Source organism: Cnephaeus nilssonii (genome assembly GCF_951640355.1).
Source record: "Cnephaeus nilssonii genome assembly, chromosome: 15".
Taxonomy (NCBI): domain Eukaryota; kingdom Metazoa; phylum Chordata; class Mammalia; order Chiroptera; family Vespertilionidae; genus Cnephaeus; species Cnephaeus nilssonii.
Window position 1 is genome coordinate 16,155,327 of NC_137086.1, and position 21,425 is coordinate 16,176,751.

Below are 21,425 nucleotides of genomic sequence, written 5' to 3' on the forward strand. Positions count from 1 at the left end.
AAATGATGAAAGTGAACCTTAGAAAAGTTAAATGGGGCCTAAGATACTACTGCGATTTTCTACTCTCTTATGTTTTCTCTTTTGTTGGTATGTATGACGTATTCTTTTTAGGATTAAGGTGAAATTAATGTCTTAGATGGGAGGAAGAGAAATGCCACCACCTTTTGAGATTTGTTTTCCTTTTTGAGAAAGAAAGAAGCATTTGCTGTAGGGGAAACATCCTCTCTAATAAAATGGTAATATGCAAATTAACCATCACTCCGCTACATAAGCCATGCCCATCATCCAAGCCACGCCCATCAGCCAATCAGGGCGAGTATGCAAATTAACCCACACCAAGATGGCTACAGCCACAGAGAGCAAGGTTTCCCAGGTAACAGAGGAAGCCAAGCTTTCCATAGCCGTTGCAGGCCTAAGCCTCCACTCAAGCTACAAAGTTTCAATTATAGAAGGTAAACAAATTCAAACAAATGGCGGCAGAATGGAGCTTGAGAGAGCAGGCCAGGGTTGCCGGCGGCAACAGGGGAAGCAAAGCTTTCCGCACACCCTGGCCGGGCTCACCCGCTTAAGGCTACAAAGTTTCAATTGTAGAAGGTGAATTAACTGCCACAGAAATGGCTGCCACCCTGGAGGGAGCAGCAGGCTTGGCTCCACTCCAGGCTACAAAGTTTCAATTGTAGAAGGAAAATAAATTCCAGATACCAGGGCCTCTGCTTGGGTTGCCAGGGGGCATGGCCGGCCTGCAAACCACCACAGGCCCCTCGCTCAGGCCGCCCCACACCCCAAGGGAACCCCACCCTGATCCGGGATACCCTTCAGGGCAAACCAGCTGGCCCCCACCTGTGCACCAGGCCTCTATCTTATCTAATAAAAGAGTAATAGACAGATTGATCATCACTGCAACACACAATATAGCTGCCCCCATGTGGTCAAAGATCCTGCCCCCATGTGGACACAAGATGGCCACTACAAGATGGCCAGCAGGAGAGGGCAGTTGGGAGGCACCCGGCCTGCAAGGGAGGGCAGTTGAGAGGGACCAAGGGAGGCACCCGGCCTTGCAAGGGAGGGCAGTTGGAGGTGATCAACCCTGCAGGAGAGGGCAGTTAGGGGTGACCAGGCCGGCAGAGGAGGGCAGTTGGAGGTGATCAAGCCTGCAGGAGAGGGCAGTTAGGGGTGACCAGGCTGGCAGAGGAGGGAAGTTGGGGGCAAACAGGCTGGCAGGGGAACAGTTAAGCATCAACCAGGCTGGCAGCGGAGTGGTTAGGGGGTGATCAGGCTGGCAGGCAGAAGCGGTTAGGGGCAATCAGGAAGGCAGGCAGGCAAGCAGTTGGGAGCCAGCAGTCCTGGATTGTGAGAGGGATGTCCGACTGCCCGTTTAGGCCCGATCCTGTGGGATCGGGCCTAAACGGGCAGTCGGACATCCCTCCAGGAGTCCCAGATTGGAGAGGGTACAGGCTGGGCTGAGGGACAACCTCCCGCCGTGCACGAATTTTGTGCACCGGGCTTCTAGTCTGAAATAAAAGAGAATGACCAGGTCACTAAGGGAAGCCTTCGAATCGTGGGCTTCAAGTTGTGTAAATATACTACGTGAGAGTACAGAAATAATCTTTAAAACATTTATTTTGTTCCTAAACTTTACTTTTTTTTTTTTTAATCATCACCGGAGGATATTTTTCCATTGATTTTTTTAGAGAGTGGAAGAGATAAGGAAAGACAGAGAGAAATATCTATGTGAGAGAAACACACCAATTGGTTGCCTCCTGCACGTGACCTGACCAGGGCCCGGCCTGGCAGTGAAGAGCCTGCAACCTGCAACTGAGGTCCTTGCCCTTGACCGGAATAGAACCTGGGACCTTTCAGTCCACAGGCCAACACTCTATCCACTGAGCCAAACCTGCCCGGGCCCTGTACTTTAGTTTTGATAGGTTCCAATAAAAAGTCTAGCTTCAAATTCCCACTTCAGAAGTAATTTATAACTGAAACTTTACCACACCATAAGAGTCCTGAAAACATTTAAAATGTTTTCACTTAGATGGTACCATAAAAGGGAAATTAATATTATATGTTCAAGTAGCTTTGTGTACAAAAAATAGCTTAAAATACTTTAAGATATTTAGCTTTTGTCCGGTCAGTATTGCTCAGTGGTTGAGTGTTGAACTATTAACTCAGGAGGTCACGGTTCGATTCCCGGGTCAGGGCACATGCCTGGGTTGTGGGCTTGATCCCCAGTAGGGGGCATGCAGGAGACAGCCAATTGATGTTTCTTTCTCTCCCTTTCCCTTCCTCTCTGAAATCAATAAAAATATATTTTTTTAAAAAGAGAGAAATTCAGCTTTTAAAGCTTATCACTATCAATAGTGAAGTGCTCATTTCATCATCACTTCTCCTAAATATTACCTTATGTGTGATCTTATTCTTTTTTTCTTGTGATGATAAGTTTCTTGATAGCAGATTGGTAATATCTATTTCATGCTCAATTCTGGAGTCATGCTCAAATGCTTCCGGCCACTGTTCTGGCTGACATCACCGAATTTAGCTGGTATTTCCGTTTGTTTGTGATCCATAAAACTTAATACTCTCAAGTGTCTTCTCTTTCAGGAAGCCTCCTGAAATCTCTTTGGTTGAATTCCATCCCATTTCTGTGCTCTCATGACACCCAGGCATGTGTCTCTGACACTGGACTTAGTAGACTCACTGTTTTGTAATAACCAGTTTGAAATCTGTCGCCCATATGGCGATGTGGGCTCTTTACATCTCAGCCCGTACACGGTGCTTAACATTTAACAGATATCCAGTAATCACTGGCCTTTCACCAAATAGTGCTTTTCCCTGAGAGCTTGGAGATACTTTTGAAAGCAATCTTTCATTGTCACTGCTGCTTGCAGCATTCCTATGTAGCAACTTAGAGCTCAGGATTTTAAATCCTTTCCTGGTATTTTTGGAGACAGGCAGCTTCCACCCCCAGCATGCAGCGATGGTAGATTAGAGAGAGTTTTGTACTCCAGCCTGTGCCTTCTGTTCACATTCTCTTGCTTCTTAGAGGCTTTCGCTGTACAGTCCTCATTCCCTTGGAGCCTCTTGGTGTAGATTCTATCCTCTGAGATTGTCATCTGGCCCCAGAGGGAGGATGCCTAAGAGTTTTATTTACTTACTAGAGGCCCTGTGCACGAAATTCATGCACTTGGAGGGGGGCGTTCCTCAGCGCGGCCTGTGCCCTCTTGCAGTCTGGGCTCCCGCCACCACCGCTGCACTCGCCAGCCTTGAACCCCGTTTCTGTCTGACCAGTGCTCCCCCTATGGGAGTGCACTGACTACCAGGGAGCAGAGTGCACTGACTACCATGGTACAGCTTCTGTGTTGAGCATCTGCCCCCTCGTAGTCAGTGCACATCATAACGACCAGTCTTTCCACCATTTGGTCTATTTGCATATTAGCCTTTTATTATATAGGATGACAGTTACTGAAAATGATCTCTTGTTCATGGTGGGCACATAAGGCATGAGCATGTTTGTGCTGGTACCAAGAACTGAACGGATGTCAGTAACCAATTCAGAATTCATCTCATAAGGCTTCCTTGCATTTTTTTTTTTTGTAACAGTTAAGTAACATGGTTTAACTGCATTTTATTTATTGCTGGATTTATGGGGTAGAGCCTGGACTCCCAGAGTTCTTTGGGTAAAGTGCTCAGTACAGTGACTGGCACAGGAGCATTCATAAATATGAGTGCCTCCTCTTCCTTCGCCTCCTCCTCCTCCTCCTCCATCATTATCATCATTATCTACTTCTGAGCTGAACATATCTTAATTTGGGGCCTTATTTTGGGGTGTTATTTACAATTTGAACATTGAAGTTGCCATAGTATGCCATAACTCTTCCATGTGGTTGAGTTTGTCCATCTGGAAACCACCTGATTGCAAATGTCTAGTAAGTATATACTTTGGATCTCTTCCATGTCCAGCTCCAGCCAGATGCTAGGAAAATACTTCCTTGGTGGGACTTTGGAATTCCATAGTTTTTATTACTAGAGCTCTTCAAGACTTTCTCTTCTCAAACTAATGTCAAATCGCTGTAAATATGTTAGTTTGGTTGCCAAGGTTAAATCCCAGTAACCAAGAAAAAATAAATAAAATGCAGCCTAACTTTGTTACTTAATTGGTTAACCAAAAAATGCAAGGAAGGCCTGTGGTGAGATGAGCTCTGAGCTGGTTATTGACTTCTGTTCCATTTTGGTACCAGTGAGTCCCTGAATTGCCAAGATTGCTGTAATAATGCTGGTTATTCATTTGCAGACAATAGGGCCTGTGATAGAATGCTTAAAAGCCAAGCACAGGCAATAGTAAACATTTGTTCTGGACAATGCCTAGAAATTGATCTAATAAGCCTTACTAATGATAAAATGTGTGTGGATGGTGGAAAAAGTTAAATTTTAGAATCAGAAGGACCTGGCTTTGCAAATGAGTAACACGATATGAACAAGTAATTTAACTTCTATAGACCTCAGTTTGCTCATCCATGAAATGAACAGAGTAATAATTAGTTTTCTGGGTGTTATAAGATTTAAACATAATAAAGGTAATTTTTCTAACATTATGTCTATGTAGAGACTATTATTTCTTCATTTTCTAAAATCTAGAAAAACATTGATTATAATGCCTCATTGATTTAGTAAAAGCTTTTTGCAGGGGGAAAAAATGTAAAAACCCAGGAAAACCTCATTTAATAAACCCATCCAAGGACCAAAATGAAAAAGAATTACTTTTAGAGTTAAGAAATACATTATTATCCAGGGCTACCACATATTGTAATTGTTAACTAAATTTTGGGGATATTGCTCCACTATCCATAAATAATAGCTTATTCTCTGAGTCATCATTTCAACCTGTTTACAGCATTTTAATTTTACTGTAACCATTTGGCTCACTTCCCAAGTTCATACTATTCCATTTGGTTATATATTTATGTATATCTGCCATTGGGGGGAAAGAGTTTTCAAGGGTTTGTTTTCTTGGAATAGAGATAATGCTTTAGACAAAACAATCTTTGGAAGTTCTAATATGGCCGACATCACTTCAAAACCATTTGTTGAATGCTTATTAGATATAATATTTCACCTTATAAATTCTGCAAGCACAGAGCCAGGAGGAACCTTTGCTGTCATTTTGGCATGCTTCCTAGACACTGTCTGGGAATTTAGTCTACAGCATCTCTGACAATCATTACCTTACTTTGGCTGGAGAACTTTCAGGAATGGGATGCCATTGCTGATGAGCCCACCTGCCCCACTACTGGATTCTCTAGTGTCACGATATTTATTCTATTTCCCTTTCCCTTCTCTATCCTACCATCTCTCTTCCTGTCACTTCTACACATAAATCCTCTACTGTAACTAAATCCTCAACTTAAAAGCCTTTGAATATTGGAAAGGAAGAGGTAGCGCAGGCAAAGGGAGACACCTTCCCTGAGCACACAGTGTTTTGCAGGCCACATGGTAGGTACATTTTATGGTACCTCAGTAACTCTGTAAGCAATCTGATACACTAAGCAGCATTAATAACATTTTACTCAGAGGTAATTAAAACTTTCACCATTTAGTTAACTTTATGTTGAAATCCAATTTTTTAGACCTCTAAACATTCTGAGGAAAGAGCCTGAGGTGCTAATTCACCCTGGCCAGCGTGCTCAGTGGATAGAGCGTTGGCCCACACACCAAATGGTCTCAGGTTTGATTCCCAGTCAAAGGCATGTACCTCTGTTGCATCACCAGCCCCAGATGGGGCACATGCAGGAGGCAACCAATCAATGCAGCTCTCTCACATCCATGTTTCTCTCTGTGTCCTCTCCCCGCTAACCCCTGCCATGCTCTCTAAAAAATCAATGGGAAAATATCCTTGGGTGAGGGTTAACAAAAAATAAATTTAAAAAGAACCTAGGTGCTAATTTATATCTGTTGATAGATAGTTGCATGGAATTGGCTCCTCTACACTATTTCTAAAATTAGGAGCACACTTCTTGTTGTCCTAGGCAACCTCACAAGGGATTTTTTGAAGAAAGAGGCTTCGCCAGTCATGTTAATGAAATTCTTTTTGCCGCACAAACACGTCATGGCTTTTGGAAATCACACCCAACAGAACTCTGTTGCCCTTTTGAAGTGAGAACTTCTTAATTAGAAACTAGAGGCCCATTGCACGGATTTGTGCACGGGTGGGGTCCCTCAGCCTGGCCTGTGCCCTCTCACAATCTGGAACCCCTCGGGGGATGTAGCAGTGCCAAAGAAGCAGGCAGCCAAGGAGGAGCCCCAGCTGGGGCAGGGCGCAGCTCTGCTCATCCCAGCCCTGCTGCACCTGCCACCACTGTGGCTGCTCTGTAGTGTTGCTGTGGAGGCAGGAGAGTCTCCCGTTGCCACAGCTGCACTCGCCAGCCGTGAGCCTGGTTTCTGGCTGAGCGGCACTCCCGCTGTGAGAGCACACTGACCAGCAGGGGACAGCTCCTGCATTGAGCATCTGCCCCCTGGTGGTCAGTGTGCATCATAGGGACCGGTCGACCAGTTGTTCTGGTCGTTCGGTCCTAACGGTTGCTTAGGCTTTTATATATATAGATGATGCAATCCTTGGGGAAATTCTGGCTTATTGTGTCCTTTCTAAACCTGTGAGAAAATGTCTATGCTGGGGAGCAATCATTTCCATTGCAGCCGGAGAGCACGATCAACATTAAAGCAACCCCTAAACCACTGGGAGACTAAACAACCTGGACTGAAATAACACTGACATTCACGTTGAGACAGCCAGGAGTGATTTAGAGCCAGAGTCTGAGGATAAGCACAACAAATTGTTTTAGAGGTTTACTAACATCCCAAAGTCTGTGTTTGGGAATTCTTAATGAGTAATCCACTGATAGAAGTCACTTGGACTAAAGTAATATTTTACACTATGTGTATAAATTTTGGGTTTGCAACATTTTAAGGTTTTTAATAGACTGGATTTTTTTAAAAAAAACTGCTTGACTTTTAAAATATCAAGTCACAAAGTAACTATTTTGAATGTTTTCTCTTTTTTAATTAAATTTATGGGTGAATTTTAGACAAAAGAAATCTCAAAAAACACCTATATTTTAAGGTTTGGGGAAATGCTTTTAACACAAGGTGAATTCCTTTGGGTTTCTATTATTTAACTCTGTCTAAGGATTTTTTTTTTCTGTTTTTTTATCAGGTTCTCCAAAGTACTTACTACTTATTGGATAAGCCACTACTACAGACTACGTTCCCAATGCAATTTCCAATGATGATAACTGCCCTTAAAATTTGTTCAGACCTGGAAATCTGTGTGAAGCCAATGGGTAGGTATTTCTTTAAACTATTGTAAATTAAGCAAGAAACTCTTCAAAACAAATATCCCTGGAAAAACTAACAGAAACATGTCATGATATTAAACAGGAGTTATCTTTGGATGGTGAGATAATGGATAACTTTTTTCCCTTTTCTTTCTTATTGTCTATTTTAAATGATGCATGTATATTGTTTTTACAATAAAGGAGCTGTACTTTTGAAAAGGCAGTTGTAGATAATAGTATCCACATATGTGACAGAATATCTCAGGTCTATGTGCAGGCTACAGAATCTAAGCAGGGACACAGACACATCTGCTGAGTATAGAAACAGATTGTAACGGGATAGCCCAGCCCACCTGGCTCTCCTGGGCTGGCTTCTTTGCAGATCACAAATATAACCCCAAACATGGTGACAGGATTTTGGTACCAGGTTATGTCTAACCCCTTGTGGAAGGTCAACAACTTCTCCATACAGCTTGGCTGAATAATTTTGGATTTGACCTGAGAAACTAGTTTAGTTAATCTAGGCTGTTTGGTTCTAAGTAATAAATCTAATATTCAGCAACAGGAGTTCATAAGATTTAAAAAATGTCTGTATATACACAAAGGTAACCAAACTTGTCAATTATCCGATCTTTACTTTTAATGGGGCTGACAGAGATTAGGGAAATCAGAGAAGTGCTGCCCCCAAATGTCCTGGGAGAGGTTACCAAGCGCATATTATAAACATAGGCAGATCCTATTGAGTCCTACTGATCTTTGCTAAAACCTTATTTAAGTTAGTAAAACAAACTAAAAAAATGACCTCTTAAAATTTATAGTACACATTCAAGCAAATAGACACATATTCAAAATCAAACTTTTTATAATTTTTATTAATTTCTTCGTCTATTCATTCACTCATTCATTAATTTAGCACATGCTTTTTCTCAGAGGCAAAAGCATAGGAGTTGGGAAATACACTAGGGGAAAAAAACACACACAAAAATCCCCAAGTTCCTGGAATATGTTTATAGTGTTTGAGAAAAAAATTTAAAAACCCAAATAAACAAGTAAAACATATCATAGGCCATATGCAGATACATGCTAAGAAGAAAAATAAATCCAGGAAGTAAGGTCGAGCATGCCAGGTGGGAGCTGGGCATGGAGAAAGAGGTGTTGTTTTAACTGGGTGGTCAGGAAGGCCTCCCGGTAAGGTAACTTGGCTAATAAATGTAAGAGGGTGGGTTCCAGGCAACTTTAATATTCCCCTTTCTCAAATCATTTACGCGGCCGAAGTGGGAGAATATTGATTCAGCGTGCCTGTTATATTTCATTGCACATGTGAAATAACCCTACTTTTTATGCTCTACGAGTGGTACCTTCAACACACAAGAATATGGTTCTTATACAGAAACAATACACAGTGAACAGACTCTCTCAAATGTCCCTCTTCGGTGGTCCCATTGACTTAGTACAACCGTTCGTATGGACATGAGGTGTTTTTTTTTCCCTATTTACTCACGTGTTTGCTTACTGAAATTGACTATGAGCCCACTGAAAGCAGGGAAAGGACAATGATTTGTCCCTCTTATCAGCCTCAGTGCCTTGCCCAGGCCTTGAACATGCCGAATACTCAATGATTACCAGTTGCATAAATAAATTTCAGGAGTAAATTAGACATTGACTTCAAGCAGCTCATAAGATGACTCCCCAGGGGCCACATTTACCTACTAAACTGTCCAACGTGGGTAACTATCTTGTATCATGATGACATCTGGACTTTTCCAAGCCCTATGTGGACCTGGCATCAAGAAGTCACCCTGTAAAAGAAAATGATGGAGTGCCCCCAACAGGGATCCTTTCCGTATAAGCAGTCCTGAAAGGTTATTTCCAATCCCATGTTCCCCATGACAGTGCTGTAAAATGAGACAGCTGTCATCACCATATTTTTCTTCTTATCTATGCAACAGAGAATCAGTTTATAGCCTTTTTCTGAGATGGCGTGGAAGAGTGATATTTTCACATAATATTAGGGGCAAAATTATGAGAGTTTATGATAACTATACTGGGGTGAATAGTAAAAAGAGAAAAAGGAACCCCAAAGAGTCCTGATTCTAGACCTTAATAATAATTGTATGGTTTTGGACAAGTAGCTGAATCTCTGTGAATCACATGGCCTCATCTGTAAACTGAGAATAATAATTACTGCCTCACAATAATATTATGAAGTTCAAGTTGTATAATAAATGTAAAGAATTTGGTATAATGCCTGGTATATAATGTGGGTGTTTAATAAATTGTTTGTATTTTTACTACTATTAATAGTAGTGTTGATGGAATATTGCTCCGCCCTAATGAAATTTTGCCTTTTGTGACAGCATGGATGGACCCAGAGACTATTATGCTAAGTGAAATAAGTTACACAGAAAAAGACAAATACCATATGATTTCACTTATAGGTAGAGTCTAAAAAACAAATAAAATGAACAAACAAAACATAACCAAACTCATAGATACAGAGAACATTTTTGATGGTTGCCAGGTGTGAAGGAGATTGGGGAAATGAGTGAAAAAGGGGAAGGGATTAAGATGTAAAAGTTGCCAGTAAAAACAATCACAGTGTAGTCAATACAGCAAAGGGAATATAGTCAATACAATTGTAGTAACTATGTGTGGTGTCAGATGGGTACCAGACTTACCTGGTTGATCACTTCACAAGGTATATACATGTCTAATCACTATGTTGTACACCTGAAACTAATATTATATTGTATGTCAACTGTAATTGAAATTTTTTAATTTTAAGAAAAGAAAAATATAATAGTGTTACTATTGGAGAAATTAGGCAAATAAGATTTTTTAACCTTTATATGATCACTGAGGATAATGCTCATAAATATGTTTGCAATTTAAAATTTATCTTCCTCTATATACTCATAATATTAAACTAAGTAATGTTTATAAAATACTTGGATGTTTTGTCACTTGAGAACATGAAGAAAATGTTTCCCCAGAAATTTCAGCTGCAAAATGGGATGGTATTTAATAGAGAACATCTCTGTAGTCTCAGAGCATCATACATGATAAGGGATAGCTTAGCAAACATTTTGCCATCATTGACGTTGATATTTCTCCTGTAGAAAGATACAGTTGATGAAAGCAATTAGCTTTTTGGGTAGGAAAGTGATGCTTTAATGGGGTCTGAACTCTGGTCTGATAACTTTCTTTTTCTTTAGAGCCTTGAAGTATAACTAAGGACAGAGACCACCACGAGGCACAAACATCACCAACTTGCATGATTATGGAGATGGTCTGTGTGATGCTGAAAATGTCTCTAGTTTTTTGACAACGGCTAAATAACCATGGGGTCCAGTGGACTTGGGAAAGCAGCAACATTAGACGAACTGCTGAGCACTTGCATTGAGATGTTTGGTATGAGTCTTTTCTCCCCTTTGTATATCTTGATACTATCACTTCCTCCTAGTCAGAGGCAAGTGTTGCTGTAGAGCAGAATTCAGTCTTCATATCTTGGTGCTTAAGGCCTTTTGATTTGACCCAGTCTGTCTCCCCAGTATCACTGCTCTCTGCATTTCCTTCCCTTTACTGCCCACAGCTAATACACTAGCCATACTGTCTAGATAATGATTCTGGAACATTCTCTGCATCTTTCTACCTAAATGCCTTTATTATACCCCTTTCACTGAAATTCTGCTTCAGGGTTCATCGCAGATACCATCTCCAATGTTCATAATACCATTCCTAATCTCCCCTGTCAGGATTGTTCCCTCCCACAGTCCTTTGTAACTTTCATACGACGCATGGCATATGCTGCTGTGATCACTTCTTGGTCTTTGGCTTAGACAAGTGAGGGTAGCACAATCTGCTGCATTCCCTATTTGCATATGTGTCTTATATCTCCTACTAGGTTATAGACTTTACAGCTATATGCTTATGTTTATGTATCTACCTCAGCATTTTGGATTTCTCTTTACCACAATAGAGTCACACTCGAGTTATTTGTTGAATTGATTTTATACGAAAAAGCTAAACCAGAGTAGGATTGCCAGATAAAATACAGGATGATCAGTTAAATTTGAATTTCAGGTAAACCACAGTTTTAGTATAAGTATGTCCTAAATGATGCATGGGATATACTTATATTAGGAAATTATTTGTGCTTTACCTTATTTCAGATTTAACTAAGGGTCCTGGATTTTCATTTGCTAAATTCTGGCAGCCCTAAACCAGAGTAAGGGTGAAACCTACCCACTTAACTTGCAAGAAAATACCAGCAGAAGTAGGAGGAAAATGATAATTGAGTCTATGAGAAATTTTTGACACTAATGTTTCTCTACTGATATTAGGAAAAGAGAAGAGAAGTACTGTTACCTCCTCACCCCTCATCTCATTTTATTTTTTAACAGATGACAATGGAGAGCTGGATAATAGTTATTTGCCAAGAATAGTTCTACTGATGCACCGATGGTATTTATCTTCCACTGAATTGGCAGAAAAACTTCTCTGCATATATCTTTTCAACTACTGTATAATCATAAATCAAGTTATGTACTTATGTAGATAGTGTCTAACCAAAGCCAGTAAATTAAGATGAATAAATAATCTTTAGTCAGTTATCCAGCTGTTTTGTGAATATATTTAGACATCTAGACAAAACATCTGGATGGTGGAGCAAATAGTTGCCTATCCATCTGGATGTTTTGGCTCTACTTGAACATAAGCGCTAGATATAAAATGAAACAGGAGCTCTAGGCTGAATGTCTCTAACCTACTTTAACATTTCTGCTGTAAGTACAATGAAAGAATATTTGGCACTAATTCAGGATCTAATTCATCCCTTTTAGAATGGCAAAATGTTGGACCTAGAGAATATGATTTAGACATTTAGAAATGCCAGCCAAAGTAATATGATGTGGCTCAGGCACAAACACCAGCTAAGATTTTACATCTTTCCTTACTGTCAAGATACAAAGAACATTCTAGCAGGTTTATTGTAATTTGTTGTCTGATGTTAATTTCAGGTTTCCTTCTGACTTAAGAGGAAAATACCATTCTAGAAGGGTTTATAGCAGTTCATCAGTTGTACATAATGCAGACTTAAAAGATGGTTGAAAGCCAAATGACTGAAAATGGTCTCACATTTATAAGGACGTTTCATCCCCCAATATCTAATGTTATCATATAATTGCTAATATTGGTTCCTATAGTCTCTGCCTGCTTCAAGCCCAGGGGCTCTGCAGGTAAGAGAGAAGCCCTACGGCAGGGGAGCCCGAGAGGGAGCGGGCCCATGGAGTGTCATCCGGGCCAAGAGGGGCTTCTACCTGCTTACTTCCAGCTTCCTCCACTTTCCACTTCTCCCCTCCATCCTCCCACAGCCTTCAGGCAGAAGGGGATGATAGAGAGGACAAGGGGACATTCACCCTGAACAGAGGTCCCTGAAAGTGAACAGGATCCTGGTTCCCGGTGCCCCAAGATTTCTAAGAGTCCCACTACTGAGGGTAGCCCACAGGGAAGGATGGATGGAATTGTCTCAGTCTGGTCCCATCTCTCCTCAGGATCCAAACACTGTCCAAAGAATGTGCCCCAAACAGCATTCTCATCATTATTATGCCCGCTGATAATATGAAACACACATTAAAATGGATATTTAGACACAGTACAGCCTAATGTCTGAAAGTACCGATTGCATAACAGTTGAAACTGCCTATGAGCTGACATTTCTTTAGATTGTCCTCCCTTTAGATCACTAGCTACTACATACCCACAGTGCCTGGCCTATAGCAGGAGTTCAGTATATATTTGTTAAGACAGTGTATTAGTATAACTGCCAGTGACATTTTTAAATATTAAAGAAATTAAAGTACATATATAAGGCATTAATTCTAATTATAAGACTTTTTTTTTTTGCCAAAATGGTGCTTCTATGTACTACCAATTTTAAATGCTATCTAGTTGGTAGCATAGGTGTAATTATAGTTGACAGTCATCACTTGGTAAGGGCTCAGGAAGATAAAATTTTGTAAGTGACTTCTCTTCCCGACCAAAAAAGGACATCCCAGAGCAATAAACTATTCAGTGCTGACATCATCAGAACACACTCCTCTCCCCATTTGAACACCCACATAAGCCAAAGGTCCCCAGTGTGGCCCTCTTATCAGGAATTCATCTACATTGATCAAAGCTGCAGGTGTCTGCAAAGGAAACATATTGCAAGGAGCTTTTCTTTAACGGGTGTACGTATCGAAATGCCAGTGGAGAAAGCTGTGATGAATTTCGATTAAAGATCTGCTACTTCATGAGGTAAATATACTTACAAATTTAATTGTCTTGTAGTGTCTGCTTCTGGTTGACACTCCTTTCCCCCAAGAGGCAGACCTGGTTTGACAATGAAACTGACTCAGATTCCCCTTTGTTGATTTTGCTAAAATTGGCTCTCCTCTGTTCTTGGGGGTCGAATTTATCTTTCTTTGGAACTAGAGCTCAAGCAGTGGCAAATGTGATTAGGGGATGAAAACAGCCCTGAGAGTGAATTCTTTTTTTCTACTCCTTCACCATGCACATTCCCACCTACTTGCCATGAGTCTAGAAGGGTTTCCTTCTGGAGAGAGTCAGAAAGAGGGGCTCAGTGTGGGACTGGATTTGGGTCCTTGATTGAAGGGAAAGGGTGAGACTCAATGTGATGGGGGGGGATAGGAGATTGCTAATTGGGGTGTGGTCCTAAATTCTCTGTTGAATGTAATCTGTAAAATGATACTATAGTTTACACAAAGGTCCAGCTTTAAATCCTCTAGTTGTCAAACATATTTGATGCCTTTCAGGTACTGGATTCTGAAATTTCCTGCAGAGTTTAATTTGGACCTTGGTTTGATCCGCATGACCGAAGAATTCCGAGAAGTAGCTAGTCAACTAGGATATGAAAAACATGTCAGCCTCATTGACATATCCAGCATGTAAGAGTGGCTCAAGCTTCTTTCAAACATGATGAGTCCTCTGTTCGGGGGAGGGACTGGTGACGACCTCACTAGACCTCAGTCCATGCCATTTCAGAATCAAGGTGTGCTTCTTCAAGAAAGTTTTGCTGCAGTGAGCACCATTGCACCTAATTCATCTCTCCCAGCTTCCATTTCTTTATTTGTAAAATGGGAGTCGTACCTTTCTCATAGAGTTATTATGAGCATCCAGTCAGTACATAAGGTAGTAGGTAAAAGCATTTGGCACATATAAATGCTCAGTATTTTCTAAACGTAGTGAATGTCCCCTACGCCCTTGCCACTCATAGTGTGGTCTCTGGATAGGCAGCATTGGCATCGTGTGGGAGCTCAATAGAAATGCCGACTCTCAGGCCTCACCCTAAACCTGCCGAATTAGAAACTCTACTTGATTAAGATCCCCAAGTGATTAATATGCTCATTCAAGTTTGAGAAGCCCTGTACCATGGTGCTTCTGAGGTCAGCCTGAGGCTGTACAAATGTTGACCATAGTTGTACCATGAACTAGTTAGCTCAGTTATTAGGAACGTGGTGTTAATTAGGATGGTGTTTTATATCAACCAGTTCACTTTGCACAGATAAAACTATTTTATGACCCTAAGTATGGGTTTCCATCTTGCAAATATGTGTTCTCTATTTTCCTACAATACTTCTTCAAGAGTGATCCGAGAATCATTCGGGATATTGTTAAAAATCCAGACAATTATTCAGGTTCATTCCCAGTAAATCAGAATCTCTGGCAATGAAGTCAGACCTCTCTCTTTATAACAAACTTTTCTGATGATCCCTATCTTGCCAAAGTGTGAGAACCAGTTTCTAGTGATCCCCATGTGCCTTAAGTCACTACCTATATATTGATTAACTCCCAAATTTATAGACCTAGTCCTGACCTCTCCCTTATGATCCAAACCTTACTGGCCACCAGAAAGACCAAGTGAGAGATTCTGGATGGATCAGTGCAAATCCACCCTGTCTGGGAAAACAACTCAAAGTTTATGTTCTACTGGCGATGGGTCAGTGGTTTTCTCTTCCAATACCCAGGACCGGGCGTGTATTTTGCACAAGCCCCTGGAGGCAGACCAAGAGTTACAGAGTCAATAGGTTAATAACCTCCATTGAAGGAAACAGGCTTGCGGCACGCTGACCAGACTCACTCCTCTTTTCTAGACCGTCCTATGATTGGATGAGAAGAGTCACACAGAGGAAAAAAGTATCCAAGAAGGGAAAAGCCTGTCTGCTGTTTGACCATCTGGAGCCCATTGAGTTGGCTGAGCACCTCACTTTTCTGGAGCATAAATCTTTTCGAAGGATCTCAGTAAGAAATTTGACATTTATTCTTCCAAGGATAACAACCTCCATGCCAACTTTCCTAAGAGCCGCGTTTTCATACTCTGACGTGTTGGCAGCCTCTGTCACTGTGTTCTATTGGAAAAGTGCCCTTAATTCACAGGAACAATCCCTTTCCACCAAAAGTAAATATTATCCTGTCTTTATTTTATGGTGCGGGAGCTATATTTCTGCTGCTGTATTTTCAATGTCCCCTTTCATGGGATGAAAGCACGACTTTCTGAATACCCAGTGCCGATATAACCATTCAAGGTTTATTTAGGTCTGTTGGCTTCTCCCCAGTGAACGTATTTCGCTAGGCCCTCTGTTTGGGGGGAGAAATATTTATTTAGGTTGGGATTTGTATAAATGCCTAATTATGGGTGTAGGTTGAAAATAGGAATTGTAGGCTTTGAGGAGAATCTCAGCATCGGAGTATTTGTTTTCCAGGGATGGAGATCCTGAATTAAGCATGTCTTTCCTACTCTGTCTTGATAGCTTTCCTTCTCTACCCTTTTCTCGCTTTGGACTGTGGTCTCTTACTAGCTACCTACTCACTGCCCACTTGTTATGATAATATTTCCACAACGGTTGGTTGGTTACAAGCAGCCTTTGTCTCTCTCACCAAGCTCTGGGGCGGCGGTCACTCCTCCTCCTTCTTTCCCAAGATGCCAGGGAATGAATTACATTATTCCTTGCAAAGAAGAACATGAGGTTAGAAATATGGATTTCTGAAAGACCGATTCTTTTCACTAAGCAATCCTACTTGGAGAGGCCCTTTTACTGACCCCCGGCAGGCAGGCTATAAGAGGAAACCCCTACACTGTTTATATGACAGAAGGCTCATATGTATTTGACAACATCCATGCTGATTTTCTGAAAATGTGTCTGTTTTACTAAAGAGCTGTCTTACTTCAATTACTATTTTTTTTCCTGGAAAAATAAAACATTGATAACGTTTGAAATCATTATATTTATATGCATTTCCTCCTTTTTAATGTATGCCTTTTTATCTCAAACTTACCTAACCATTGGAATCACCAGTTGTGGGTGAAAAATGGAGATTCTGAGGTTCTTTCTCCGAAGATAATGACCCTTTAGGTCTGGAGCGTTCCCAGAAACCCCTATTTTAGCAAATGCTCCAGGTGAATATTATGACCCAGCAATTTTAGGTTTCACTGGAATGTGACTTGGAGTCTTACCCCTTCCTCACCCCACCAACACCATCATGTGTACTAGTAATGCGTGTATGTCTGTGTTGGGGATTGAAATACAGCCAAATAACATGTTAAAGCTACATGTGTGTTTAAACGTATAAGATGCCACTAAAATGTGAAATGGAAGAAATCATTGTGCTATAATAAAACAATATATCACCTCTTTCATGCAACATTCTAATTTCCCATTTTGCAAAGACTACATTATAATTCAAAGTCTCTTTTACTAGTTTACTGATTACCAAAGCTATGTCATCCATGGCTGCCTGGAGAATAACCCGACCTTGGAGAGATCTATTGCTTTATTTAATGGAATCTCTAAGTGGGTCCAGTTGATGGTTCTGAGCAAACCAACCCCCCAGCAAAGAGCAGAAGTCATCACAAAGTTTATCAATGTTGCCAAGGTATGTACATATGGTTATGAGACTGGAGTTCTTACAGCATTCTAGATGTCCATGCACTCTATTGAGAAAAGTTGTTGGGAAAACTTGGGGTTCATAATATAAAGGGCAATTAAACTACTCATACATGTTTCTTTAAAATATATTTTATTGATTTTTTACAGAGAGGAAGGGAGAGGGATAGAGAGTTAGAAACATCGATGAGAGAGAAATATTGATCAGCTGCCTCCTGCACACCCCCTACTGGGATGTGCCCGCAACCAAGGCACATGCCCTTAACCAGAATCAAACCTGGAACCCTTGAGTCTGCAGGCCGACGCTCTATCCACTGAGCCAAACCAGTCAGGGCAACTCATACATGTTTAATGAACAAATCATACTTCTCTCATGCAAGAAGATTGCTTTTAATTGCCAATACCTGAAAGCACTATTTTTCTGTGCAATGATTGATATATTTTCCTAATGGATTTTATTTGCACTTCATTATAAATTATTTGTCCTATGTCCTTGTTATCAAATTGTGTATGCATTCACCTGTAATTCAGAAAGCACAGAAGAATTCAAAAATTGTTAGAAAGTATTGATGTTGACATTTTATGTTGCAGAAGCTCCTTCAGCTCAAAAACTTTAACACCCTGATGGCAGTGGTGGGAGGCCTTAGTCATAGCTCCATTTCACGCCTCAAAGAGACCCATTCTCATCTTTCTTCAGAAGTTACCAAGGTACAGTGGCTTGGATGCTAATCCCAAGTAAAAAAGTCATTCGTAAACTGTTTAGGGGTAGGATACTCTCAACAAATGTCACTGGGAGGGGAGTGTTTTCTTCTTAGACAATGGTGGGTTACACATGTAACCCATGGGGGGTGAAATAGGGGGGTGGAATAGGGGGGGGGTGAAATAGGAAGGGAATAGACATGCCACCTAGAAAACAGGTTGGAGGTGGTGGCAAGTGTCGGGGTAAGAGTACCTTGATTACCATTACATATTGTAGTTGTAAATATTCAACAAATATGTATTTGGTGCTTCCCATGTGATAGGCACTGTGATACAATCAGGGACTACAAGGCGAATAAGACAGAAATCATCCCTATCCTCCCCTCCTCAAAGGAAGTCATTGAACACCTGCTCTACTCATGGCACTGTGTCAACTCAGCAGAAGATGCAATGGAAGCGAGAGACATAGGCCTTGTCTAGAAACTCCTCAGATTTATTGCTGATTTTTCAGGAGTAAAAGTGTATTTTTTTTAAATGATTACTTCCCAAATCAAGCTTTCTGCCATATTTATTTCCAGGTATCTATAATAATATTTTTCCTTACTGAACAAAAAGAAACATTTCCTTCTTCTGAAGAGATTTCCTCGTAAGAGTATACTTTGCTGTATCAGTAAGGACACTTTCAGTTGTTAAGTTTTTTAAAACTCTTGAAATGGCTTAAACAATAAGGAAATAGATCATCTTCTCGCATACCTGGAAGTCCAGAGGCAAAGCTGACTGGACTTCAGGCATGGTCTGATCAGAGCTTTGGCTGATGTACTGCCTTCCTCTGAGTATCAGTTTTTATTTTGTTTTGTTTTGTTGACTCATCAATGCAGAAAATTAAACTCTCTTGTTCATGAAAGGTGGAGACAGAGAACATTTCTTTAGTTAGCTCTGCCCCTGTGGAATTAAAGACCTTCTTTTTAGACAGATTGGACCATCTCAAGTCATATGTCTACTTCTGGACCAATAACAGTTGCCAGAGGAATACAGTGTACGGATTGGCTTCACTCTGTGTTTCTGAACCAATCACAAACCAGAGGGGTGGAGTCATGATAATGGTAAATCAGAACCCATCCTTGGACCTAGGGATGGAAACAGCTCCCTCTGAGTCACATGGCTGCTTTGGGAAAGAGTAGACTGATGAAAATTAGGGTCTGTTAGGAAAGTCTGGTTGCTGTTAGGCAACCAACAATAACTTGTCCATATAAACAGGAGGATGTAGACCACAGAGCACTGGTGTCTGACCTCAGGCACTGCACTCACTCCAAGTATGATAGGGCTCATTATGTGTTTCATTTTCCTTTAGCTTTGTACTGAATTTCAAATAAAGAGCAAAACATATTTTTTTATTAAAAGTTTTTAATGTTGGCATGATTGCAGACATTCCCCTGGTGAAGAATATGAATCCAACAGAGGCTCAAAGAGGCTAGGTACCACCAGTGTGTCTTAAAAATTACTTATTTGAACTCCTCTTTCTTATAGAAAAGGGAACTGAGGCCCTAAAAAGTGAAGTGACTTGGTCAGGGTCACCCTGTGAGTGGCAGAGTTCAAAACCACAGCTGTCTCACACCTCAGTGTGACATTTCCTACCCCATACTGTCCCAGATTAATCTTCACGTAATATATCTCAAATGCAACTTTCTTGGAATAACTAGGAAATTTTAATATTTACATACTTAAATATAACATAATACATGCATGTATTTATAGACCGTAATATTTTCATTCATTATAAAATACATATATAGACATGATATTTAACATCCCAGCTTCCCTAATAGGTAGGCGGAGGTGTGGGCTATTTGCATGTTGTAGCAGAATGGAACAGGCTGTCCAACTCCTAGGACATTTTTCTTGTTCCTGTTTAACATTTCCTTGTATCAACATTGGTGCAATGGATACTTCTCTCAGTAGCCGAGGAATTTCCTAGCCACACACTGCGGGCCTGGGGATGGGCAGATGGGAAGGCTGTCTGAAAATTCTTCTTTTCCATCTGTTCCCAGAACTGGAATGAAATGACAGAGCTGGTCTCCTCCAACGGCAATTACTGCAATTACCGCAAGGCCTTTGCCGACTGCGAGGGCTTCAAAATCCCCATCCTTGGTGTGCACTTGAAAGACTTGATAGCAGTCCATGTCATTTTCCCAGACTGGACGGAGGAGAACAAAGTGAACATTGTGAAAATGCACCAGCTCTCCGTCACCCTGAGTGAACTGGTCTCCCTGCAGAATGCCTCCCACCACTTAGAGCCCAACATGGATTTGATCAACCTGCTCACGGTGAGTCCAAGGGACTGGGGTGTGTGCTAATAACTCTTCTGCCCCTTACGTCCCAGGGGATGCAGAAAAAACTGTGCCTGCAATTCACTGGGGGTGCAGAGGGTAGGGTTGAACTCCCGGTCAGTAGACAGGGAGAACTCTCAAAAGATGAGGGGAGGGGATCCCATAGCCATAACCACATGACTTAAGGCCCAGTTTCTGCACCTGCAGCTCCAGTTTCTAGCATTCTTAGAGAGGCCCTCCTGGGCGGCCTTCAGCCCCTCCCTCTCCTTCATCACACTCCTGTAATAAATCACCTCCTTCTCTGTGCCCTACACTCACTGCTTTTCTTTATCCTCATGGCTGTTGGCGAGGCCTGGAGCAATGCAAGGACCTCCTTTGTGATCTGCCCTCACCACCAGTCTCCCCCAAACCCTAGATGCAGTTCCCAGCCTGACACCGGAAGCCCTTCAGGACTCATGTTCTAACTCTCAGGCTAGCCTTGTTTGTTATCATGCAGCCCCGCATCACAGCAGCCTTTGAGGGATAGTGGACTTCTTATACTTTCCACCATGAGCTGCTGCCTCTGCTTCCTGGCCTTGCACTTTCTTGGAAAACCCCTTCCCTACCCACCCCTGTGATTAGCCCCAATCCAAAAGTGTCTATTTTTCTGGTGCATTCTCTGTTCCCCTCCAAAGCACTAATGCATCCATCGCATGTGTTGCCCTTGTACTCTATGCCTTCTTACCTATAGGAGGTATCCCTCAGCATTAGACTTTTCCCCCCTGTTTACCTGACTTATACATCACATGTCCCCAGCACCTTTCACAAAACCTGGCATATTTAGGAGCTCAATAGGTGAATAAAGTGCTGTACTTAGTAATGATGGAGGTCAGACAGAAGTTCACCTACCATTCATATTTTAGGGCATTTGTGACACACACCTTTAGCTGGTGTCTGGATCCTAGCACCTTTAGACACAACGGGTGTATAGAAGAGAACTTTTCCCATTGGCTGCCTCTTGGTCAGGGGGACAAAGCTGATCTAAATGATCTCACCCTTGCTAAGCAACTTCTCTGTAAAAGCTTTTAACACTGTAGCATCTGAAACTTGGCTGCAATATTGAATTGACTCTTTTCCTTTAATTGGCCGTG

The 21,425-nt window shown here is 41.4% G+C and overlaps 1 protein-coding gene across 4 annotated transcripts in view; it reads left to right on the plus strand.

The window, feature by feature from the left end:
• Window positions 1–21,425, plus strand: part of RASGRP3 (RAS guanyl releasing protein 3) — a 108,192-nt gene that overhangs the window by 56,620 nt on the left and 30,147 nt on the right. For all 4 annotated transcript variants that reach the window (XM_079791918.1, XM_079791921.1, XM_079791920.1 and 1 more), the window contains exons 2-10: window positions 7,205–7,331; window positions 10,541–10,736; window positions 11,729–11,831; window positions 13,560–13,622; window positions 14,141–14,272; window positions 15,479–15,626; window positions 17,085–17,258; window positions 17,861–17,977; window positions 20,017–20,292. In XM_079791918.1, coding sequence (XP_079648044.1) covers window positions 10,667–10,736; window positions 11,729–11,831; window positions 13,560–13,622; window positions 14,141–14,272; window positions 15,479–15,626; window positions 17,085–17,258; window positions 17,861–17,977; window positions 20,017–20,292 — 1,083 coding nt within the window. In that variant the 5' untranslated portion in view covers window positions 7,205–7,331; window positions 10,541–10,666. The remainder of the gene's footprint in view (window positions 1–7,204; window positions 7,332–10,540; window positions 10,737–11,728; window positions 11,832–13,559; window positions 13,623–14,140; window positions 14,273–15,478; window positions 15,627–17,084; window positions 17,259–17,860; window positions 17,978–20,016; window positions 20,293–21,425) is intronic.